Raw genomic sequence first — 26,017 nt, 5'->3', positions numbered from 1 at the left:
AAAAAAAAAAAAAAAAAAAAAAAAAAAAAAATCAACACAATTGGTAAACCTTTGCGTAGACTGACAAAGAACAAAAAAGAGAAGACACAAATAAAAACTAGAAGTGAAACCAGATGTGAAAATGACCTTATAGAAATAAAAAGAATTATTAGAGAATATTGTCAACAATTGTATTCCAACAAATTAGATAACATAGGAGAAATGAACGAATTCCTTAAAACACATTAATCTAGCTGGGCGCAGTGGCTCACACCTGTAATCCCAGCACTTTGGGAGGCCAAGGTGGGCGGATCACCTGAGGTCGGAAGTTTGAGAGCAGCCTGAAAAACATGGAGAAACCCTGTCTCTACTAAAAATACAAAAAATTAGCCAGGTGTGGTGGTGCATGCCTGTAATCCCAGCTACTTGGGAGGCTGAAGCAGGAGAAACGCTTGAACCCGGGAGGCGGAGGTTGCGGTGAGCCGAAATCGCACCCATTGCACTCCAGCCTGGGCAACAAGAGTGAAACTCCATCTCAAAAAAAAAAAAAAAAACACACACACACAGACACACACACAGCTAACCTCATACTCAGTTGTGAAAGACTGAAAGCTTTTCCCCTAAGGTCAGGAACAAGGCATGGATATCTGCTCCTACCACTACTATTCAACAGCATAATGGAAGTTGTACTAGTGCTATAGACAAGATAAAACACCCAAATGGAAGGGAAGTGGTAAAATGATCTCTATTTGAAGATGACATAATCCTACATATAGAAAATCCAAAAGAACCTACAAGAAGGTATAATAGCTCATAAATTCAGCAAAGTTACAAGATCAACACATCAAGATCAACACTCAAAGTTCACTTGTTTCTGTGCATCTGCATTGAACAATTCAAACAGGAAATTAATGCCATTTACAACAACATCTGAAAGAACTAAATACTCAGGAATAAATCTAACCAAGGAGGTGAAAGACTCGTATGCTGAAAAATGGAAAAGATTGCTAAAAGAAATGAAAGAACACCTAAATAAATGGAAAGACATCCCATATTCGTGGATAGGAAGACTTAACATTGTTAAGACGTCAGTACTACCCAAAGTCATCTACAGATTCAACACAATGCCTATCAAAATTCCAACAGCCCTCTCCGAAGAAATAAAAGTAGATTCTCAAATCTATATGGAATTGCAGGAGACTCCCAACAGCTTAAATATGAGGAAGTTAAGGTCTTTTAAACAACAGGAATATTGAAGATCATGCCTAAGTCTTCTCAGGGAATCTTCTGGAGAGGGAACTTTACAGAGATGCCTTGGATCCTCATGACGTTGGTGCTTGGTGCGGTCTGGGAGGGCCTAAGTGTTCTCAGGGAATCTTCTGGAGATGGAACTTTCCTGAGATGCCTTGGATCCTTACGATGTTGGTGCTTGGTGTGGTCCAGGAGGTCCTAAGTGTTTTCAGGGTATCTTCTGGAGATGGAACTTTCCAGAGATGCCTTGGATCTTTACAACGTTGGTGCTCGGTGTGGTCCAGGAGGGCGTAAGTGTTCTTAGGGTATCTTCTGGAGATGGAACTTTCCAGAGATGCCTTGGATCCTTCTTCTGGAGATGGAACTTTCCAGAGATGCCTTGGATCCTTGCGATGTTGGTGCTTTGTGTGGTCCAGGAGGTCACTAGAAGGGAAGTGGTCCCTCCATTCTCATCCTCTTGATTTTTAGATTGTGTCTTGTCAACATTAACAGATGTGATCAAAAAGGCAACTTTACTCAGAATTCTGTGCAAATGTCACAGAAGCTATCACTTTATTGTGAAGGATGTAAATTCAGGGTTTTTCATTGTTGGTGGTTGTGTGTGTGTGTGTGTGTGTGTGTGTGTATGTATAGGTGTGTTTAGAGTCAGGGTCTTGCTCTGTTGCCCAGACTGGAGTGCAGTGATGCACTCTTAGCTCACTATAACTTTGAACTCCTGGGCTCAAGTGATTCTCCTACCTCAGCTTCCCCAGTACCTAGGACTACAGGCATGCCCACTACACCAGGCTTTTTTTTTTTTTTTGAGACAGTCTCACTCTCTCGCCCAGGCTGGAGTGCAGTGGCACGATCTCAGCTCACTGCAGGCTCCTCCTCCCAGGTTCATGCCATTCTCCTGCCTCAGCCTCCCGAGTAGCTGGGACTACAGGCACCCGCCACCACACCCGGCTAATCTTTTGTATCTTTTTAGTAGAGACAGGGTTTCACCGTGTTAGCCAGGATGGTCTCGATCTCCTGACCTCGTGATCCACCTGCCTTTGCCTTCCGAAGTGTTGGGATTACAGGCGTGAGCCACTGCGCCCGGCCCAGGCTAATTTTTTAAACTTTTTTTTTTTGTAGAGGCAAGGTCTCATTATGTTCCCCAGTCTGGTCTTGGACTCTTGGCTTCAAGTGATCCTCTATCTCAGCCTCCCAAAGTGCTGGGATTACAGGCATGAGCTATGATGCCTTGCTGCAAATTCAGTTTGATCCCAATGCAGTGTGTTGGGTAACACAAGACTCAAAGGACTAATGAGGAGTCCAGTGTGTAGGATATTGGACCTCCCGGCCCTTTATGGGCCAGCATTCTGTGTGTGCATAAAATGACAATTTACATGTTGAAATGTTTCACCGTTACTGCCAAGTGAAGTATTCACGTTTCAAGATCTCGAGGGAAAGGGACCGGACGTATTGATGTAGCAGGGAGTTCTGGGAGGCATTGATCCTGGGAGCTATGGCAGGACCAGCACTGACACCACGTGGTGCTCTGTGAGGCCCTGAGGAGAATCCCCTGGTGGTGGGTGGGGGTGGGGGTCAGGGGGCTGGGCCTCAGCTCAAGACCTCCCATGCTCCCTTCATGCGCATTCTCCACACCAAAGCCTGGCCTCTGTGGTGCAGCTCCTCTGCAGGGCTCAGATCTTCAGTGCCACATCGTGGGATCCACAGGTTCCCTGGAACCCTGGCCACAGCTAGACACCTTTAACCTTGGGTGTGGAGGCTTCCTGTGGAGTGGCCGGGTCACCACACTCAGGGAAACCTTCCACCATGCAGCAGTCTCTGGTCACGTCTGAGACCTGCTATGTCCTGTCATTTCTTCTGGCCCCACATGGGCCCCTGTCTGGCAGTGCCCACGTCTTGGCCACCCTGATGCTGGTGGTTCTGGAACTCTCCGAGGGTCCCAGCTGGTTCTGTTTTAAGGATAGAAACCATGGAAGAACAGAATTTTATGCAAATTGAGTTTTGAGATGGAGTCTCGCTAGGTTGCCCAGGCTCCTGGGTTTAAGCGATCCTCCCACCTCAGCCTCCTGAGTAGCTGGGACTACAGGTGTGCACCACCACACCCAGCTTAATTGTCTTTTATTAGTAATTCATGAATTGGGCAGCATCCAGCCTGTAAAACAGAAAGGACCTCCTTCGGGCATAGCGCTGACCAGCCACAACGAGGCAGCTTCAGCAGCAAGGACCATCACAGCACAAGCGGCCCAGCTCTCCTGAGGCTATTTTCCTTGTATGGATTGACTTCCTGATTATGCTGGCTTGGGTTGACTGGGCCCCTTTTGATTGGTTGCTGTGAATCTTCTGTTTTTTGGAAAACTGGCCCGTGTGGGGATTATCTGTGGTGTTTGTTTGTTTGTTTGAGACAGGTTGTTGCTCTGTCACCCAGGCTTCAGGGCAATGGCTCAGTCATGGTTCACTGCAGCCTCCATCTCCTGGGCTCAAGTGATCCTCCCACTCCAGCCTCCTGAGTAGCACGGACCACAGGCGTGTGCCACCACCCTCAACTATTTTTTTGACTTTTTGTAGAGATGAGATCTCACCGTGTTGCCCAGGCTGGTCTTGAGCTCAAGTGATCCTCCTGCTTTGGCCTCTCAAAGTGCTGGGACTACAGGCATGAGCCACCATGCCTGGCCTCCTGCGGTTCTTTTTAAAGTTCCAGTTTGATTATGATGCCATGTAGCGCATTTTAGTTTGGTCCACTGGGGCCTAGTGCAGGAGCTTATCCCAAATTAAACTCCCCAGGCATTTTATTTAATAGAAGTGGGAGGGTCGGCCGGGTGCGGTGGCACATGCCTGTAATCCCAGCACTTTGGGAGGCTGAGGTGGACGGATCACTTGAGGTCAGGAGTTGGAGACCAGCCTGACCAATATGATGAAACCCTGTCTCTACTAAAAATACAAAAATTAGCCAGGCATGGTGGTGTGCACCTGTAGTCCCAGCTACTTGGGAGACTGAGGTAGAAGAATTGCTTGAACCCGGGAGGCAGAGGTTATAGTGAGCCGACATTGTGCCATTGCACTCTAGCCTGGGCAACAAGAGTGAAACTTCATCTCAAAAGAAAAGAAAAGAAAAAAACACAGATAAGCTCATTCTAAAGTTTGTATGGAAATGCAAAGGAACCAGGATAGCTAAAACAATTTTGGAAAAGAATAAAATGGGCCAAGTCCAATAGTTCATGCCTGTAATCCCAGCACTTTGGGAGGCCAAGGTGAGAGGATTGCTTAAGGCCAGGAGTTTCAGACCAGCCTAGGCAACATAGTGAGACTCTGTGTCTACAAAAATAAATTTTTAAAAATCAGGCAGGCTTGGTGGTCTGTGCCTGTAGTCCTAGGTGCTCGGGAGACTGAGATGGGAGGATCACTTGAGCCCAGGAGTTTGAGGCTGTAGTGAGCTATGATTGTGCCACTGCACTCCAGCCTGGGTGGCAGAGCAAGACCTTGGTTCTAAAAATAAAAATAAGAGGCCAAGCGTGGTGGCTGACACCTGTAATCCCAGCACTTCGGGAGGCCAAGGCAGGCAGATCATGAGGTCAGGAGATTGAGACCATCCTGGCCAACATGGTGAAACCCCGTCTCTACTAAAAATATAAAAAATTAGCCGGGCGTGGTGGTACATGCCTGTAATCTCAGCTACTCGGGAGGCTGAGGCAGGAGAATCAGTTGAATCCGGGAGGCGGCTGTTTTGGTAAGTTGAGATCGCGCCACAGCACTCCAGCCTGGCAAAGGAGCAAGACACTGCCTCAAAAAAAATAAATAAAAATAAGAATAAAATGGGAGAAATCAGTATGTCCCATTTCAAGACTTACTCTATATATAACCATGGTAATCAAGGTTATGTGGTACTCATGGAGGAAAAGACACGTTGATCAATGTTACAGAATAGAGTGCCCAGAAGTGGATCCGCGCTAGTACAGCAAACTGGTTTTTCACAAAGGTGAAAACTTTATCTAATGGAGAGAGGATAGTCTTCAGCAAATGGTCCTGGTGCAATTGGACACCCATATGGAAAAACAAAAAAAACCCCAAACAAACAAAAAGCAAAAACACCTTGATTTAAACATCATTCCTTAAACAAAAGTTAGCTCAAATTGATCATTGCATAGATTTAAATGTAAAATTATAAAACTTTCAGAAGGAGACATAGGAGAAAATCTTTAGAACTTAGGCTTTGGCCGAAGGACTTAGGCTTTGGCCGAGAGATATTAGACATGACCCTGAGAGTACAATCTATAACATAAAATGTTGGGTGAATTGGACTTTAGCAAAGTTAAAAACATTTGCTCTGTGAAAATCCTGGTGGGAGGATGAAAAAACGAGTCTCATGTTAGGAGAGTGTATCTGCAAACCACACATCTGATAATGGACGTGTGTCTAGAATATATACACTCAAAACTCAACAGTAAAAGAGCCAAACCATCCAAATAGAAAACGGGCAAAAAACAAGAAGAATTTTACCAAAGAGAATACAGTCCTCGCTCAGTATCCACGGGCTCTGCAGCTGTGGATTCTACCAACCACGGATCCTAAATATTTGAAAAAAAAAATTGTGTTTGTATTGAATATGTATAGACTTTTTTCTTATTATTCTCTTAAACAATACAGCATAACTATTTACATCGCATTTACTTTGCATTCGGTATTATAAATAATCTAAGGTAAAGTACATGGGAGAATTCTCTGTTATGTGCAAATGCTGTGCCATTTTACATCACGGACTTGAGCATCCGGGGATTTTGGTATCTGAGGAGTGCCCTGAAGCCAATCCCCATGGATACTGAGAGACAGCTGTATACAGATGGCAAACAAGCACATGAAAAGACGTCCAGGCCGGGCGCGGTGGCTCAAGCCTGTAATCCCAGCACTTTGGGAGGCCGAGACGGGCGGATCACGAGGTCAGGAGATCGAGACCATCCTGGCTAACACGGTGAAACCCCGTCTCTACTAAAAAATACAAAAAACTAGCCGGGCGCGGTGGCGGGCGCCTGCAGTCCCAGCTACTCGGGAGGCTGAGGCAGGAGAATGGCGTGAACCCGGGAGGCGGAGCTTGCAGTGAGCTGAGATCCGGCCACTGCACTCCAGCCTGGGCGACAGAGCGAGACTCCGTCTCAAAAAAAAAAAAAAAAAAGAAAAGACGTCCAACGGTGCTAGTCACGCGGGAAATGCGAAGGAAAGCCCAAATGAGAGATCACTACCTACCTATGTGAACAGCTAAAACAGATAACATTAAAAATAGTGACAACGCCAAATGTTGGCAAGAATGCAGCTCTCACATGTCACTGGTGAGAAGGTGAGCTGGTCCAGTCATGCTGGTGAGACAGTCTGATGGGTTCTTAAAAAGTGAAACATATACACTTACTTCACAACCCAGCAATCACACAACTGGACACTTGTTCCAGAGAATCAGAAACTTACGTTCACATAAAAACCTATGTATAAATGTTTGCAGAGTTCTTTGAAATAACAAAAAGCTAAAACAGCTGGAAACAACAGAAACGTTCCAGAAAAGGTGCGTGGATGAAGAAACGATCCCATCCCCTGTCCTCCACGAGCGACACCCCAGGATCCTGGTGTGAGAAGTGGAAGGGGTCGCCTGTGTCCCCCCTCCTCAGACCTGCGCCCAAGATCCCTGCACCCAAGTTCCTGCTCAAACAGCCCCTCTTCCTGGTCCTCACATTCCCCACCCTGGTGATCACGCCCTGACACCGTGGTTCACTGGATGTGCACCCATCCACATCGGCTCCAAGCCGCTTCTCCCCAGGCAAGTCCACGTTGCCTGAACTCTGCCCTGCCATCCCCATTGTCTCTACTCCAGACACCACTCATCCTTCCTCTTGCCAGGTTCCTCTCAGGTTCACTCACCTCCTTGGAAGGCACGCTCTGCCCCAGACCAAGCTCATCTGACCCTTCTCCTTGGCTTACCCACTGTTGCTTTTAGCTCCTGTGACTTCAAGTGCTGCCTCTGGGCCCCAGGCTCATCGACTATCCACCTGCACCGGGGGCTCCATGGGTATGTGCTGTTCCCCAGGTCTCCTCAGGAACCGCGTCCTCCCTGGAGCTTAGGTGGGACCACAGTCCAGAGTCAGTGCAAGCCACCCGCCACCCAGGCTTCCTCACCACTTCTCAGCCCTGCTGCTGGAAAGCAGCCCTTCCCCTGTGACCATGAGCGCCACTGTGTCTCCCTGCCTTGCTCCTTCAATCCCCCTCTGAGAGCAGCCAGAGTGACCCTTACGAAGACAAACCCAAAGTCTCTCCGTGCCCCCCAAGTCCTTCCACCCTTCCTATGGCCCACAGAGCACAGCTTCCTGATCCTGGCCACCTCTATCCAGTTTCCCCACCTGCCACACTCCTCCTGCCTCACCCAGCCCCAGGGATTGCTTTCCAGGGGTACCGCTGGCATCGCTCACACCTGCTGATCCCAGGCCTGTGGCACTTAGGAACCCGACAGTGTGATGCACCTGCTCCCGGGCCCAGCAGGAGTCCAGAGGCCCAGGGGAGGCACAGGACCCAGAGGATGGGACAAAGTGGGCAGGACTGGAGCCATCACCTCTAGGTCCAAACCCAAACATTGCCAGATACTAGCTGTGGGGTCCCAGGCCACAAATGGTCTGGATGTGCACCTGTCCACAGAAGTCCCTGTTCACCATCCCCTTGGCTACTGTTCCCTATATTGTAGCAGTGCTGCCTCACCAGCCTGCTTGAAGTTTGACGCGAGTCTAGCTGGGTGAGAAGCATTTAGGGCAGTGGCGTGCAGTCTGTGCTGTGTTAGCTCGTGGTTCACCAGAGTTGGATGCGAGTCTAGCTGGGTGAGAGGCTTGTAGGGCAGCAGCGGGCAGTCTGTGCTGCATTAGCTCGCGGTTAGCCAGAGTTGGATGTGAGTCTAGCTGGGTGAGAGGCCTGTAGGGCAGCAGCGGGCAGTCTGTGCTGTGTTAGCTCGCGGTTCACCAGAGTTGGACCCAAGTCTAGCTGGGTGAGAGGCTTGCAGGGAGAGCAGTCTGTGTTGTGTTAGCTCGTGGTTCAGCAGTGGATACAGCCCTGGAGTTTCCTACCCACCTCGAGACACTGTTCTGAGAGTCACCTTAGACACCGCTCGCCACATGTGAAAACCACCTAGGGATGCTTGTGATTCCCCCAAAAGTGTTTATTTAAACTCCTCCATACACCATGAAGTTCAAAGCCACCTCTAATCCACACAGGCCCGTCGCCTGCCCCCGCTCCACTTCCATGTCCTCCTGGGGATGGGCACGAGCAGGGATCTCGCCTTGTGCATATCACGAAGATGTCGGCTGGGAGATAGAATTCCAGTTTTCTCTGATTTTGCAGGACGAGAGCTGCAGCTCTCAGAACCCCACCACTGCCTCACCTCCACCTCCCTCTCCAGTCTTATATATCCGCCTTAGCCTGGTGGAGCTCGACCAAGGGTGTCCCTTTGCTCAGCACAGCCTGCTGGGGCCGGGGTGTCCTCCTGGACTTGCTCACGATTCTGCTGACCGTCTTGCCATGTGGCCAGCATGCTCCTTAAATCCTGTCCCTCCTGGGGGCTCCTGTTAACAGGCACATCTTTCAACCTTGGAGTTTTTTCTTCAAACGTTCTCACAAATCCTTTACTCAGACACCTCTTGAAGAGGCTTGCATTGCTTTTCCTGGCTGTGATAAAAGCCGCTTTTATAAACCTCAGTTTTTCATGAAATCTTACCTGGCTGTTTCATTCCTTTAGACAATTCTTCCAACTTCAAATCAGTGTCTTCATGGCAAGGTATTCCTGGCTCATGCTGAACAAGGAGGAGTGGGCTTCTTAGTCTCCTAGAGAAGGAGGCGGCCCAACGGACGCACTGCCAGGACAGCAGGTAGAGCTGGTCCTGGGCCTCAGCCGGGCGCAGTAGCCTTGGCCTCGGTGGCACCCCAGTGCCATGGGCCTTGAGGGGAGCTGAGCTCCAGGGAGCTCCAGCCACTGGTGAGGCCTCAGTACTGGGCCCTGAGTGGCTGACGTTTCTGTGCCCACCTCACGTAGGGACAGCCCCCTCTTCATTCGCAGGTAAATCCTGACCTGAGCCCTCCACAGAAAGACATGTTTCCACCTGGGCTGGGGTCTCAGACTTTCTGTTTCAGGGTAAGGATGCTCCACTTTTGGCTCCACATATCTGGCTTCTGTTGTCTTCTGACCCTGTTTCTTGGCCCTCCATTTATTGTATTATAATTGTGTTTGTACTGTGGTGGGTGAGAGGCACCAGAGGGGCCACGTGCCACCTGCTGGGACACCGCCAAGAGCTAGAGTGTGGCCAGGGCCAGGGTCAGGGATGCTGGGAGGCGATGGACAGCCAGGGCGAGGGTCACGGGTGCTGGTAGGCAATGGATATCCAGAGCCAGGGTCAGGGGTGCTGGTAGGCAATGGATATCCAGAGCCAGGGTCAGGGTGCTCCTGCAATGTCTGTGCTCACGTTGCTGGAGAACAGCGTGGTGGGCACCTGGGGACTGCTGGGAGGCTTTTCTCATCCACCAGGTAGCAGCCACTTCCAGCTGGGTCCTCTGGTCTTGGAAGAGGTGCTGACCACAGGCAGATAAGGACACGGGGAACCGCAGGGGAAACTGTGGTGCTGGATGCCAGGTGGGCAGATGGGTGGGACTCCAGAGGATGACAAATGTGGGTCAAGGACACTCTTTGCTGAGCCAGGGGCCCCATTCAGAAACCATGGCTTTAGAGTCCGCGGGTGGGTAGGAGGCTGCCGGGTCCTGAGCTGTGGATGGGTGGTGGCCCTCAGCTGACCAGCGAGTCAAATGCAGAGACCTGGGATGGAGGTTCTGATGGTGGGAAGGGGTCCGGGGGCTCTCCATGTTCAGCAACGGTTGCCCTTTGCTGAGTGGGGAGTCCAAGGTGGACCCAGGGACTTAGGATACGCAGCAGGGCCCCAGCCCGTGGGACTTTGTACAGGTCTCTGAGGAGGTAGTGCAGGGTCTGCAGGGGGAGTGGGCTGGAGGCTCTGGGCTACGGGTCGGGTGGGACAGGGAGGGCTTGGACAGTGTCTGAAAGCAGGTGGGCCTCACTCTGGGTCAACAGGGGCTCTTTGCCGAGCACAGAGTCCACACAGAGACCTTGGATGGCAGGTCTGCAGCTGGGCAGGGGTCCTGGACATGGGGCCCGTGGTACCACCTAGGAAGGGTAAAGGTGTTTGTGGACATGAGGGGGGACAGCAGAGCTCAGATGAGTGGCCTGGGTCCGGGGCTGAGGGTGCGGTGCAGCACGAGGAGGAGTGGGCTCCTTAGTCTCCTAGTGCAGGTCCTAGCTTGTAGCCCCACCCCTCACAAAGCTCTGCCCTGGGGATTCCAAAGTGACCCTGACCCTGGCTGAGAGCTTCATGCTTCAGCCATTTCCTCCGCTGCTGGAGCTTCTGAAGGTCAGACCCCTGGGTCTGAGGAATGGGGACCTCACCAAAAGGAAGACCAGGTGTCATGTGGGTGGGATTCGAGTGCCTGGGCCAGGACACAGGAGACCAAACTCTAGGAGGAGGAAGGTTCTGCCCTAGGGGCCAGGCAACGGGGAAGTGGGCTACCTGCCTGAGAAGGTGGATGTTGCTAGCTCCTAAACAGCACCCGCCCCACATCCTGTGTTGTCGTCCGTCCACTCCCATGGCTGCAATCAGCAGCCAAGACTTCAGCCCCTTTGGTGGCAACGCTGGTGTCATTGTGATTTCTACAGCCAAGAAGACAATCCGGTTTGTGCCTAGACGTTTACTCCTCGACCTCCTCGGTTTCTGTTGCAAACGTTGTTGGTATTCCCAGCAGCAGCCTGTTTCTTCTGCACAGAATAATGATACTACTAATAAATGGAAATGGAAATTGTTCCAGTCTCCTGATACGACGGGCTCTGAGGAAGTCAGTCTGTCCTCAGGGAATGTGCCAGGACTGAAGGACGCCTGTGATGAGCCTCCCCTTCCCCTTTGCTAGGACTGTTGGGGGTCAGGGGCTTGGGGGTTTGACACGGTTCTGGCCAATAGGGCCTGAGGTGATGTCTGCCGTAGGAGCCAGGTGATATCTGGGAAAGTTGCATCTCTTTAGCCAAAAAAAGGCAAAGGGTGGGAATCAGGCATCACTCTTTGCATATGGCCTGGCAGGGTGAATATTCAATGTTAGGAGCTGTAGCAGCCAAAGTAAGACCGTGAGAAAAGAGGTAAAGAAAATCCCAAGAAACTATGTAGCTACGGCCATTGTCCAGTCTCCACATTCTCTCAACCCTCTTCATCGTCTTAGCACCCACAGAAGATAGGTCATAATCCCCATCACCTCATCAACTCACTTTACCCTCCAACTACACGAAAGGGAGGCATCATACTAATCTCCCAACTCACATTCTCTCAACCCTCTTCACCCTCCCAGCAACCCGCAGAAAGGCATGTCACCATCTCCTTGGTCCATGAACCTACCTGACCCTACCAACAACCACAAAAAAAATACGGCATTGTCTCAATGTTCCATCAACCCACTATAACTTCTCCATCACACAAAAGGAAGGAGTGTACTCATTTTCACCTCCAATCAACCCATTTCAAACGCCCATGTTGTCATAATCTCCATTTTCTATCAACCCACTTCACCTTCCCAACCTTCCAAGGGGACAGCACTGTTATAATCTCATCATCCCATTGATCTAGTTCAGCCCACCAACCATGCACAGGAAAGAAATTTCAATTATGCATCAACCCATGACTTCCACCGGAACACGCACAGAGGAGGCCTGTCATAATCTCAGGATGACCTCAACTCATTTTGCACTCTCCCATTACAGTGAGGGAGCTCTTGTAATATTCTCATTTTCCACGAACCTACTTGACTCCCTGGATAATCAATTGTCAAAATCTCCATTTTTTTTTTTTTTTTTTTTTTGAGACGGAGTCTCGCTCTGTCGCCCAGGCTGGAGTGCAGTGGTGCGATCTCAGCTCACTGCAAGCTCCACCTCCCAGGTTCATGCCATTCTCCTGCCTCAGCCTCCCGAGTAGCTGGGACTACAGGCGCTCGCCACCTCGCCCGGCTACTTTTTTGTATTTTTTAGTAGAGACAGGGTTTCACCGTGTTAGCCAGGATGGTCTCGATCTCCTGACCTCGTGATCTGCCCGCCTTGGCCTCCCAAAGTGCTGGGATTACAGGCGTAAGCCACCGCGCCCAGCCCAAAATCTCCATTTTCTATGACTGATTTTACTTTCCCAACTGCCCATGAGGAAGACATATCGTCATCTCAATTCCAATCAATATTCTTCTGGCTCTTCAAATCCACAGAGATGGATTATCATAATCTCCATGGTTCATCATTCCACTTCTGTCTTGCAAACACCACAAGGTGTTGTCATCCATTTTCCGTCAACCCACTTGGCCCTCCCAACCACCCTTGGGGAAGGCATATCATAATCTCCCTTTTACGTCAATTCTCTTAAATCTCCAACTACTCATGAGGAAGGTGCTTGCCATCATAATCTCTATTTCCAAGAGAGGAAAAGCAGGCCCAGAGAAGATGAGCTTCTGGTCACAGTCACCCAGCTGGTGAGTGGACGTTTTAGAGTCAAACCCAGCATCTGGCTCCAGAGTCCCACGCCCCATTCCCTCCTGGTGACAGGTGTGCTCCATGGGACTCTTACGAAGATGGATGTCAATGTGCTGCAAAAGATGCCAGATAACAATCTGATGAGAAAAGTGGAAAAGTATCTGAGCAAAACCTAGAAGTTGGGAATGGGAGCAGAGACGAGAAGTAACAATTTTAAAGACTTCACAGCAAAGTGGGGAGCATGAGGAAGAGAAAGCTTTCCAAGGATTCCATCTGGATATAGGCACGGAGGGAGGAGGCTCATGTGTGGACTCCTTGTTTGTAGAAAGTGACCACTAATGCTAAGTTCTCAACCACTCTGAACCCTGCAGTCCATTCATGACCTGAAGGCACCTGGGTTTAGCTGCATGTTAAAAATTTTTATATGTAGTATTTCTTATTGTCTAGTTCTAAATCTTTTCAGTTCCCACTGTGATTCATTCTTTGGGCTATTAGTCAAATGTGGTTTTATGATTTTACATTTTTAAATGTTTGGTGATTGTTTTTTTATTTTTCATTTTTTATTTTTTATTTTTTATTTTTTTTGAGACGGAGTCTCGCTCTGTCACCCAGGCTGGAGTACAGTGGCCGGATCTCAGCTCACTGCAAGCTCCGCCTCCCGGGTTTACGCCATTCTCCTGCCTCAGCCTCCCGAGTAGCTGGGACTACAGGCGCCCGCCACCACGCCCGGCTAATTTTTTGTATTTTTAGTAGAGACGGGGTTTCACCGTGTTAGCCCGGATGGTCTTGATCTCCTGACCTCGTGATCCGCCCGTCTCGGCCTCCCAAAGTGCTGGGATTACAGGCTTGAGCCACCGCACCCGGCCGATTGTTTCTTATTCTGTTCTCATTGCATTTGGTCAGAGAACATGACCAATGTGATATAGATTCTTCGGTATCTTTTGAGATTTGGTTTTGTGGGCTGGTAATGTGTTCATTGTTTGTTAGTAAACATTCCATATATGCTTGAAAATAATAAATTATTTAATTTGGGGTATATATATCTTTAGAATCATGCTTGTTAATTGGGTTCTTCAATTTTTCATGACCTGATTAATTATAAAACTATCAAATCTATCAGGTATGAAAGACATATATTACCATAGTTCTACAATAATAGTTGGTGACTCCAATACCCTATTCTCAATAATGGATAGGACAATCATACAGAAGATAAGTAAGGAAATAAAGGATTTAAGCAACACAATAAGCCAACTAGATCTAACACACATCCAGACATTCTATCAAGAACAGCAGCAGCATACACATCCTTCTCAAATAAGCATGAGTCATTTTCCAGGATACACCATCTGTTAGGCCACAAATTAGGTCTCAATCAATTTTAAAATGTAGGTATCATACAAACTCTTCTCCAACCACAACAGGATAATGTTAGCAATCAGTAACAGAAGTAAAACTGTTAAATCCACAAATTTCTGGAAGTTAAACAACCAATAAACCAGAGAAGAAATCACAAGGGAAATAAGAAAATACTTAGAATGAAAATGAAAACGCAGCAGACCAGCACTTACAGGATGCTACAAAAGCAGTGCCACAGGGGAAATTCGTAGTTATAAATGCTTACACTAAAACACTAGCAAGATCTCAAACCAGCAACCTAACTTTACAACTTAAGAAGCTAGAAAAAGAAGAATAAATAAATCCAAAGCTAGCAGAAGAAAAGAAATACTGAAGGTTAGAGAGTGATAAATGAAATAAAGAATTGAAAAACTATAGAGAAAAATCAATAAAATCAAAAGTTAGTTATTTGAAAGATCAAAAAAATTAACAAACCTTTCACTGGATGGACTAAGAAAATAGAAAACTCCAGTTACTAAATCAGAAATGAAAGTGGGCACATTACTACTGACTCTACAGAAATTAAAAAAAAAATTGTAAGAGAGTACTATGAACAATTGTATGCCAACAAATTGGATAACATGGATGAAATGAAAAAATTCCTAGAGACACAAAATCTACTGAGAAACAAATAAATCAGGAATAAATAGAAAGTCTTAACAATTATAACTAATGTGGAGATTGAATCAGTAATCAAAAATCTGACAAAGAAAAGCGCTGGACTTGATGGCTTCACTGGCAAATTCTTCCAAATATTTGATGAAGAATACCAATTCTTCTCAGGCACTTCAGAAAAACTGAAGGTGAAGGACTACTTCCTAACTATTCTATGAGGCCAACATTATCTTGATGCCAAAGCCAGACAAAGACACTATAAGAAAAGAAAACTGGGCTGAGTGTGGTGAATCACACCTGTAATCCCAGTACTTTGGGAGGCTGAGGCAGGAGGATCACTTGAAACCAGGAGTTCAAGACCAGCCTGGGCAACATATTGAGACCCCATCTCTACAAAAGAATAAAATAGGCTGGTGTGGTGGTGAATGCCTGTAGTCCTAGCTACTTGGGAGGCTAAGGTGGGAAGATCACTTGAGCCCAGGAATTCCAGGTTGCAATGAGCCATGATCACACCACTGCACTCCAGCCTAGGCAGCAGAGCAAGACTCTTGTCTCTAAAAAAAAAAAAAAATTTAAAGAAAAGAAAACTACAGACTAGGGCCAGGCACAGTTGCTCATGCCTGCAGCCCCAGCACGGTGGGAGGCTGAGGTGGAAGCTCAGGAGTTCAAGACCTGCCTGGGAAATGTGGGGAAGCCCCATCTCTACATAAAATACAGAAATTAGCTGGGCATGGTGGCATGTGCCTGTAGTCCCAGCTACTCAGGAAACTCAGGTAGGAGAATGGCTTGAGCCAGGAGGTATAGGTTGCAGTAAGCCAAGATTGTGTCACTGCACTCCAGCCTGGGTGACAGAGCAAGACCCTGTCTCAAACAACAAAACAACTACAGAACTAACATCCCTGATGAATATAGATGTGAAAATTCTCAACAAAATGCCAGCAAACCTAATTCAGCAGCATATTAAAAGGATTATACACTACGACCAAGTGTGACTTATTCTTGGAGTACTAAGATGGCTCAACTGAAAATGGATCAGTGCAATACATGACATTTCCAGAAGGGGAAAATAATCCCCCACATAACCATCTGAATTGATGCAGAGGCAGCATTTGACAAAATTCCACACATTTTATGATTTAAGGAAAAACACTTAACAAACTAGGAATAAAAGGAAACTGCCTCGACGACACATAATAAAAGTCATATACAAAAAACCCACAAGGAAGGGTGCCTGTTTCCTCACTGCTATTCAGCATAGTACTAAAAGTGCTAGCCAGAGCAATTAGGCATGAAAAATAAATGAACTAATAAGTGAATTCGGCTAAGTAGCAGGATACAAAGTCAATACATTGTTCATGCTAACTAACAGTGAACAGTTTGAAAAGGAAATGATGAAAACAATTCTACTTACAGTAGCAGCAAAAAAATAAAATATTTAGGAATTAGCTTAACCAAGGAGGTGAAAGACTTCTGTACTGACAACTACAAAAAAGTTGCGGTAAGAAATTAAAGAAGACATAAATAAATGAAAACACATCCCATGTTCATGGATTGGAAGATATCAATAGTACTCAAAGCGATCTACAGATTTAATTCAATCCCATCAAAACCACAAAGCCTTTCTTCCTCAGAAATGGAAAAACCCATCCTAAAACTCATATAGAACCTCAAGGGATCCCAAATAGCGAAAGCAATGTTGAAAGAAAAGAAGAAAGTTAGAGGACTCACACTTCCTGATTTCAAAACTTACTACAAAGCTACAGTAATCAATAATTTAGTAATCTGGTAAACTTGCTACAAAGCTATAATCAAGAATACAGTAATCTACAGTCTGTCTTCATGCCAGTGTAGCACCCTGGACCTACATGTCTGTCTTTATGCCAGTACCACATTGGCACAGAGACAGACACATAGGTCAGTGAAATAGAACACAGAGTTCAGAAATAAACCTTCACATATATGGTCAAATAATCTTTGACAAGGTGCTGAGACCGTTCAGTGGGGAAAAGAATAGTCTTTTTGACAAGCGGTGTTGGGAAAACATGACATTAATTTACAAAAGAATAAAGTTGGACCTTTTGCCTCACACCATATACAAACTACAAAGACCTAAATGTACCACCTACAACTGTAAAACTCTAAAAAACAATAAGACAAAGCTATACAAGTTTGAATTTGGCAATGATTTCTTGGATATGACAACAAAAGCACGGGCAAAAGACAATGTGAACAGAGTAAACAGGCAACTTTCTAGATGGGAGAAAATAGTTGCAAGTTGCATATGTGATGAGGAATTAGTATCCTTAATACGTAGAAAACTCCTAAAACTCTACAACGAAACAACAAGCTGATTCAAAAATAGACACATGACTTGAATAGACATTTCTCTAAATAAGTACTCAAATGGGCAATATGCATATAAAAAATGTTTGACATCGCCATTCATTAGGCAAATGCATATCTAAACTACAATGAGGCTAGGGTATAGTGGCTCAAACCTGTAATCCCAGCACTTGGAGAGGCTGAGGGATTGCTTGAGCCCAGTTCAAGATCAGCCTGCATGACATAGTGAGACCCCCGTCATGTCTCTAAAAAAAAAATAATTTAAAATTAGCCAGGCATGGTGGTGTATGCCTGTATTTCCAGCTACTCAGGAGATTGAGGTAGGAGGATCACTGGAGCCCAGGAGGTCAAGTCTGCAGTAAGCTATGATTGTACCACTTATACTCCAGCATGGGCAACAGAGTGAGACCCTGTCTTAAAAACAAAAACAAAACAAAACTGCAATGATATACCACCTGACACCATTAGGTTGGTTACTATATTAATAAAACAAACAAGCAAACAAAAAAACACACAAAAATTCCAGAAAATAGCAAGTGTTGGTGAGGATGTGGAGAAACTGGAACCCTTCTGCACCATTGCTGGGAATGTGAAATGGTACATCCATGATGGAAAACAGTATGGTGGTTCCTGAAAAAATTAAAAGTAGAATTACCCAGCAACTGAATTTCTGCACATATACCCCAAAGAATTGAAAGCAGGGTCTCAAAGAGATATTTGTATGCACATGTTCATAGCAGCATTATTCAAAATAGCTAAAACATGGAAGCAACCTGTATTAGTCCATTTTCATGCTGCTGATAAAGACATATGCAAGACTGGGTAATTTATAAGGAAAAAGAGTTTTAATGAGACTCAGTTCCACGAGGCTGGGGAGACCTCACAATCATGGCAGAAGGTGAAATGCACATCTCACATGGCGGCAGACAAGAGAAGAAAACTTGTGCAGGAAAACTCCCCTTTGTAAAACCATCAGATCTCATGAGACTTATCCACCATCATGAGAACAGCATGGGAAAGACCTGCCCTCATGATTCAATTACTTCCCACTGGGTCCCTCCTATAACACATGGCAATTGTGGGAACCAAAATTCAAGATGAGATTTGGGTGGGGACACAGCCAAACCATATCACAACCCAAGTGCCCATTGATGGATAAATGAATAAGCAGAATGTGGTATAAACAATGGGATACTATGTAGCCTTAAAAAGGGATAAGATTCACCCCATCTCTACTAAAAAGAAATACAAAAAATTAGCCGGTCATGGTGGCACCCGCCTGTAATCCCAGCTACTCAGGAGGCAGAGGCAGAGAACTGGTTGAACCTGGGAGGCAGAGGTTGCAGTGAGCCGAGATCGCACCACCGCGCTCCAGCATGGGCAACGGAGTGAGACTCTGTCTCAAAAAAAAAACAAAACAAAACAAACAAAGAGATGAGATTCTGACACAGGCTGCAACATGGATGAATCTTGAGGACACTGTGCTAAGTGAAATAAGCCAGTTGCCAAAAATACAACTACTACAGAATTCCACTTATATGAGGTGGTTAGACTAGTCAAAATTATAGAAACAGAAAGTAGAATGGTGGGTACCAGGGCCAGGGGAAGGGAAATGAGGAATTATTGTTTAATGGAGACAGAGTTTCAGTTTTGCAAGATGGGAAGAGTTCTACACAGATGCATGGTGGTGATGGTTGCACATCACAAGTGTATTTAACACCACCAAACTGTACACTTAAAATGATTAAGGTTGTAATTTTAAGTTATATGCATTTTACCACAAACTTTAAAAGTTGAAAAAAAGAAGTGAGGGCAGTCGTTGCACTGGGGAGAAGGAGGAGGGCAGTTACTGGTGGGGCTTTGGAGGGGTTTTTGACACAGTGTTCCACTTTCCAAACCAAGTGGCAATTACACAAATATTGCTTTGCTTTTTTAAAAAAAGATTGTGGCTTTCTTCTTCCTAGAAGACTGTGTGTTGTCCTCTTGTCAGGCGTGCTTTGTTGAGAGAAGCTGCTCCATGGGAGAGCCTACATGGCTGGGAGCTTAGGGTCCCTCTGCCCAACAGCCCATGAAGAGTAAGCTCAGATGCAGACTTCCCCAGGCAAGCCTTCAGATGGTGCCACAGATGCTGTGCCATGGTCCTAATTGCAGTCTAGGGAGAAGCCAACATACAGAGGACTCAAGCCATGCCTGGATTCCTGACCCATGGAAATGGTGAGATACTGAATGTTTTTTAAGCTGCAAAGTTTTAGGGACTTTTATTATGCCCCAATAGATAACAAATAATGCTATGTATAGAATCCTGTGTTACTACTTATTTTATCTGGAGACTTTAAAAAAATAGATATTTGAATATTGCTTGGCTTTTATCATTGTAATTGATAAGGCTGCTTTCATGATAACTGCTTTTGGTGTAATCTGAGTGGTTTTCTTTTTCACTTTACATTTTTTTTTTTTTTTTTGTCTTTTGTATTCTGTAGTTTTACTCCAAAACGTAGAAGTGTAGTTTCATTTTTTTTCCCCCAGTTCAAGTCTCACAGTGTTCTTGAATCTTAGGATTCACATTTTTCATGAAGTATAGAACTTTCTTGTCATTATCTTTTTAAATATTGTTGCTTCCTCATTCTTCTAATCATTCAGAATGGAACTCTCAAAGATGTCTGGGATCCCCTCATTCTGTCATCATGCTCTGCCTCACACCAGAAGTAATTTCTGCATATATCACAAATTCAGCTTTCAGCTGGGTCTAAATTGCTTTTTAACTCACTCATTGAGTTAATTTTAGCAAGTATGGTTTTCCGTTCTAGATATTCCATTTAGTTCTTCAAAACTGCCTATTCTTCCCCCATTCCCTTGCAATCGTATTCTTGTTCATGTACTTTTTTTTTGAGATGGAGTTTCGCTCTTGTTGCCTAGGCTGGAGTGCAATGGCACAATCTCGGCTCACCGCAACCTCCACCTCCCGGGTTCAAGCAATTCTCCTGTCTCGGCCTCCCGAGTAGCTGGGATTACAGGCATACGCCACCACGCCCAGCTAATTTTGTATTTTTAGTGGAGATGGGTTTCTCCTTGTTGGTCAGGCTGGTCTCGAACTCCCAACCTCAGGTGATCCACCCACCTTGGCCTCCCAAAGTGCTGGGATTACAGGCGTGAGCCACCGCGCCCAGCCTCATTTACTTCTTTTATTACTGTAATTCTTAACCATGTTAAACATGTTTAATTAATGTTCTCTTTTTTGCTCGATTCACCTTCTGAAGACCTTTGGTGGGGGAGTCCGTTCCTGCTTTCACACATCTGTTGACTTCCCTCATGTGGTTCTTTCTTTGCATGTCTTGTACTTTATGATTGTAAATTCATCTTCAATGGGTTTTATGGGTAGGAATCGGAGGGGGCTAGATTGAGAATGTCTATGTGATTTTGCTTCTATCACTGTGCCTGCTTCTGTCATGGGTATCAAGGGTCTTACTGGCCTGGGCCCAGGTTTTATATCAAGTTATTTGCTGCAGGGGTGGTAAGGCCTGAACTGTGAAACCTGTGAAAATTTGATACCTAGGCTGGGCACGGTAGCTCATTCCTGTAATCCCAGCACTTTGGGAGGCCAAAGTAGGAGGATCACTTGGGCCCAGGAGTTCAAAACCAGCGTGGGCAACACAGCTAGACCCTGTCTCAAAAAAGAGAAATTCAGTCCCTGAAGTCTAACGAGACTCTGAGTCCTGATTATCAATTTTCAACAAAACTGTTTGTGTCTCACAGAACCACAACAGGCAGGCAAACACAGAACCATCCTATTTTCTTCCTATTTTCATCCTATTTCTGTGGGCACATTTGTTCACATCTCTCCTGAGGGTGTAGCCCTTTGAGTGCCCTTGTTCCAGTTCCCGATTCACGTGGGTCCAGGGAGGCCTCGTCTCCTTTCCCATGTGAATGTGGAGACTTAAATCCCGAGACTCCAGACCAACATTCTCCCGGGCTGCTGCCCTTTGGCTATCACACTTCAAGACCTGGTTTTCAGTCTTCTGTTTGTCTCTGGTTCCTGTCACATCCCTGACGTCCTTGTGAGCTCAGCTGTGCATCAAAAGTTTGTTGTTTCTATCTTGTGTTCACAAGTTCTGTTCTGGGAGGCTTTTGGGGTTAGACCATCACAGGTAAAGACAGAAGTGGAAATCTACTTTTGCACTATTTCTAAGATCAATTTCTAGGCTTGTTTTCAGAACATTTGCCATCCCTCTCTGCTCTGGTTTGAATAATTGTCCCCTCCAAAATTCATATTGAAGTTTGATTGTCATTGTGATGATCTTAAGATCATCTGAGAGGAACCTCTGAGAGGCAATTCAGCCACGAGAGCTTTGCCCTCCTGAATGGGCTGGTGCTGTTATAATGGGAGTGGGCTTCTTATAAAAGGGTGCGTTCAGCACCCTTTCCTTTCTCTCTCTTTGCCCTTCTGCTATTCTGTGATGTGAAGATGCAACAAGAAGGCCCTCACCAGATGCAGCCCCTTGAGGTTGAACTGCCCAGCCTCCAGAACCATAAGCCAACAAGCGTCTGTAAACTATAAGTTACTCACTCTGTAGTAGTCTGTTATAGCAGCACAGAATGGATGAAGACATCCTCTGTATCATTTTGCAATCCTACAAGAAAGGTGTTCTTTTGTATTCATTTCATCACTGGCTAAACTGGACTCTGGAGGGCTAAAGTAACAAGGCAGGTCTGTCCGCTTCCAGAGGACCTGTCCTGCAGTGGCGGTTCTGGGCTCCCCTGGGCTTTGTGGCACTTTACAGCTTGCAGTCATCCTGCAGGTAGATGCTGTTTCTCTTCCCATCTTATGGCTGAAAACCAAGCCTTTATAGCAGTTATACAAGTTATGTGGCAGTGTTCAGCAATTGTATTAAAAATATTTTAGGTAGACAATGTGGTGTGTATATGTAATGGTACACCAGTCAGCCTTAAAAAGGAAGACAATGCTGCCATATATGACAATATGGATGAACCAGGGCGTTATGTGAAAAACCCAGGCACAGAAAGACAAGTGCTGCATGATCTCACTTACAGGTGAAATCTAGAAAAGCTGAACTCGCAGAAGCAGAGGGTAGAATGGTGTTTATCTGGCGCTGGGGCTGGGCAGTGATGTTGGTCAAGGGATACATTTCAGTTACATTGGAGGAATATGTTCTAGGGATCTATAGTAGGACATGATGACTATAGTTAGTAACAATATATCGTGTGCTGGAAAATTGCTGAGAGTAGATTTTAAGTGTTCTCACCATACCAAAAAACAAGTATGTGAGTTAGTGCATGTTAATTAACTTGATTTAGCCATTCCACAATGTATACATATTTTAAAACAAGTTGTAAACAATAAATATATATGATTATTATTTGCCAATTAAAATATATACATTTTAAAATATTTTAGATATTTGTCCATTTTTGTTTTAAGTTTACTTGTTGGTCATTTTATTGTTAAAAATTTCTTGGTTGTTTTTGGCCGGGCCGGGCGCAGTGGCTCACGCCTGTAATCTCAGCACTTTGGGAGGCTGAGGCGGGTGGATCACCTGAGGGTCAGGAGTTTGAGACCAGCCTGACCAACACAGTGAAACCCCATCTCTACTAAAAATACATAAAATTAGCTGAGCGTGGTGATCGGTGTTCTACAATTCCAGCTACTCGGGAGGCTGAGACAGGAGAATCACTTGAACCCGGGAGGCTGAGGTTGTAGTGAGCTGAGATTGCACTATTGCACTCCAGCCTGGGCAACAAGAGCGAAACTCTGTCTCAAAATAAATAAATAAATAAAAATGACTTTTTTTCTGTGTGTACATGACTGACAACACCAGTGGTTTCCTTTAACACCTCATCAACGTTCCCAGGCACTTTTTGTATTTGAGGTATGTGAAGTAATAGGGTGGCCCTTGTCTTGAGTGTGATACTGAACACACCGACTGATAAAATGGGGGCCTTTGGCTGCACACCAGACGCTCTGGGTACTGATGAGCTTGCCCCCGACTCTGTGCCAGAAATCAGAACGGTGGTCCAGGAGAGTTAGCAGAAAGAGGAGGAACCAGACGCAGTGATCTACCTGGTTTGTCCTGGTGTCAAGTAACTTGGAGTTTTTCTTTCACACGTGGCTGGTACACAGGAGCACTCATAAATACGCGAGTTGAATATAGTCCATTGACCTGGAGTCGCATGAAGCAGCATTCGTCCATCCAAAATGCCGATGCTTCTTCAGAGTGGACTGAGTTTTCCCCCAATCCTAGGTTGTCCCATGTGATGGACAAAAATACCCCGTGTGGGAATGAAGGCTGGCCAGGGGGAACCTGGTGCCCAGGCCTCTGGCATCCCCACCAAGGTGACTCTCCAGCAGCTCCTAGGAGAGCCCATCTGTGTAGGGCAAACGCCACGAGACCCTCCTGTGTGCAGGCGCATGACAGGCCCGGGCACAGGGAGGCAGGTGGGCAGGCACAAGAGCAGCCAAACACTGACCCTGGAGGGCGGGGGTCATCTGCTCATCATGGCAAGGACTGGAGGTGGGAGAGGCAGGCGGCACCTACTGGGGTTGGGAGGAGCTGTGCACACGGCTGGGTGCACACAAAACTGAGGCTTCTTTGTGAGCAACACGGTCACATTTGGGTGTAGGAATCTTGGCTGGAGTTGCCCAACGTGGGGAGCAGACAGCTCTGCAGCCAGAACCACAGCTGGAGAAGGAAGCACTTGGAACAAGCCAGGACAGTGGGACGGGCCAGGGCCAAGTAAGAGTCGTGATAACGCACTGACAAGTTGTGCAGAGGGACACTGTGCAGACGGAGGCCATGGGGCGTGCTGATGGGGAAGACGACGGATCCCTGGCTGGCATGCATCCCTCTCCGTTCTTAGTTGCCTGTGGAATTCCAGCGAGCTCTGCTCCAGCTACACTGGACATAAAAGTGCGCAGGAAATGGATCCTGGAGAGGAACTGCTCTTCTGGACTGAGCTTGCTGCTCAGGGCAGCCTCACCTACAGGACCCAAAGCCTTATGTGATGTTTGCTGGACACTCAGCCACGTGGCTGCCTGTTGAGCTCTACCAGTCCACGTGGGAGCCAGGAATTTCTCCCCAGAAGCCTCTCCATTTTATTCACCAATGCCCAGTAAATCACAACCTGACTTGCTGCAGAGGATGGAGTGCCTGGGACCCGTCTGTCCCCAGCTTCCCTGGGGAAAGAGGGGGTGGCATGTCCCTGCTGCCTTCTCCTGGGCTGCCTGTCCATGCCGAGCAGATAGGAAAGTCCAGTGAGGTCCCTGCCTGTGCACTCCACCAACCACATCATCCCTTCCCGGCAGCCTCACCTAGGCCCCTCCATCTGCGACCCCTTGTCCCCTGCACCGATGTCTGGCCTTGGAGGTTGCTGCTCATTTTTCTGGAATTTTCTTAGATCTCGGCAGGGCTGCCCCTCCCCCTACAAGGGCTCCACACGTGTTCCCTCCTTCATGACTCCCACTGGGCTTCCCTGACAGGGCCCCACCCTCCCCAAAGCTCTGGTGACACCTGCCAGGTTTCCTCCAGGCCACAGCTGGGCAGCCCGGTCTTAGAACAGAAAGTGGTACGCATGGCAGGCCCGACTGAGGGCCCAGCACTGTCAGTGGGGTCAGAGGTCTTCCCAGGCCTGGAAGGGCAGACATGGGCTTCTCAGGGCAGCCTAGGACGCGTCCTCACGAACCACAGCGAAACTAGAGCAGGTGTCTCTCGGATAGGAGTCTGCATCATTCCGTCTCCAGGCTGTGGTTTCTCAAATTATGCAACCATCTGATCATTCCAGTGTGCTCAGAGTAGCCACGCGCAGAGGCCCTCCCCACAACTCCCCACGGGGTGGATGGAAGCGTCCACTCGCGGCGCGAGGAATATCCCTGGGCCCCTCGGGAGAGTCTGCAGGGGCAGCCCCTGGGTGAGCAGGCCCGGTGCGGCCTCTCCCTGAAGGGACTTTCGGGCCCTCCCGGGTCGGGGCGTCTCCCGCAGCGGGCAGAAGCAGAGCTGGCTACAATCCCTACTCTTGTTAAAGGAGAAACGGGGTCGAGAAGGGGGTTCTCCAGCCCTGAACTTCCCGGGCCGGGAACACCGCGCTGGGCCGGGCAGGACGCGGCCCCTCCCGGAGTCGGGGTCCTCCCCGGCTGGGGACGAACTGGGACGGGCGCGCTTCTCCTCCCGGGGCCCCATGTGCGGCCGGCTCTTGGACGGTAAATCAGGGACCGGGTGGGGGCGATGGGGGGAACCCGCGGCCTCGGTGCCCCTGGCCAGCCCCGGGGACAGCGGCACCGCAAGGACAAGCTCTTCGGAGGCGCACGGGCCAGGCCGCGGGGCCAGAAGCGAGCGGGGGAGGGCGGCGGCTGGCGGGGCGGGAAGGGAGCGGGGCGGCCGCTGCGCGGAGGAGCGCCATTTACGTTCGGGTCCGTTCCGGGCGCTGACGTGGGCGACCCTGCCTCGGCTTCCGGGCCCGGCGCCGTCCCGCAGGGGGCCTCGGGGCGGGCGGCGCTCCCGCCAGCGGTGCTGAGCCCGGCCCGACCCTGCCCGCCTTCCTCGGGGACAGGCGGTTTAGAACGTGCGGAACACCCGGCCTCGGGCCTCCGCCGGGCTGCAGCCCCCGTGAGCTTCCCGCCAGGCTCCCGCCCCGCCCCGCAGCCGCGCCCGGCCGGGCGGGCCCTGAGCCGCCCGCGTGAGTCCGTGCGCCGCCCGCGCCGGGAACCAGGAGACCAACCGCGAGGCCCCGCCCGCGCGCGCCGCCGTGTCCCCGCCCGCGCGGTCGTCGGAGCGCGGCTCAGCGGCGCGGCGGAGGCTCCGCACGGCGGCGGCCAGGCGCAGGCGGGCGGGCGGAGCAGCGGACGGCACCGAGGCCGCCCCA

General features: G+C 48.0%; 1 protein-coding gene, 1 long non-coding RNA gene and 1 pseudogene across 2 annotated transcripts in view; 1 reads left to right on the top strand and 2 right to left on the bottom strand.

The window, feature by feature from the left end:
- Positions 1–2,343: 2,343 nt before the first annotated feature.
- LOC112625246 lies at positions 2,344–22,027 on the bottom strand. Its single transcript, XR_003119549.1, has 2 exons — positions 20,395–22,027; positions 2,344–3,173 (listed from the first exon to the last, which is right to left on the bottom strand). It is a non-coding gene; the product is annotated as an uncharacterized LOC112625246 (long non-coding RNA).
- A 409-nt stretch (positions 22,028–22,436) lies between these two features.
- The window catches only part of CTBP1 (C-terminal binding protein 1), a 39,825-nt gene continuing 36,244 nt past the window's right edge, over positions 22,437–26,017 (top strand). Inside the window, exon 1 of the mRNA XM_025385407.1 lies at positions 22,437–25,355. Coding sequence (XP_025241192.1) covers positions 25,334–25,355 — 22 coding nt within the window. The 5' untranslated portion in view covers positions 22,437–25,333. The remainder of the gene's footprint in view (positions 25,356–26,017) is intronic.
- On the bottom strand, positions 23,645–24,451 carry LOC112625195 (annotated as a pseudogene).

This window comes from Theropithecus gelada, chromosome 5, assembly GCF_003255815.1.
Source record: "Theropithecus gelada isolate Dixy chromosome 5, Tgel_1.0, whole genome shotgun sequence".
NCBI classification, from domain to species: domain Eukaryota; kingdom Metazoa; phylum Chordata; class Mammalia; order Primates; family Cercopithecidae; genus Theropithecus; species Theropithecus gelada.
The sequence above is the reverse complement of the archived record's forward strand: the minus strand, read 5'-3'. Positions and strand labels throughout refer to the sequence as shown.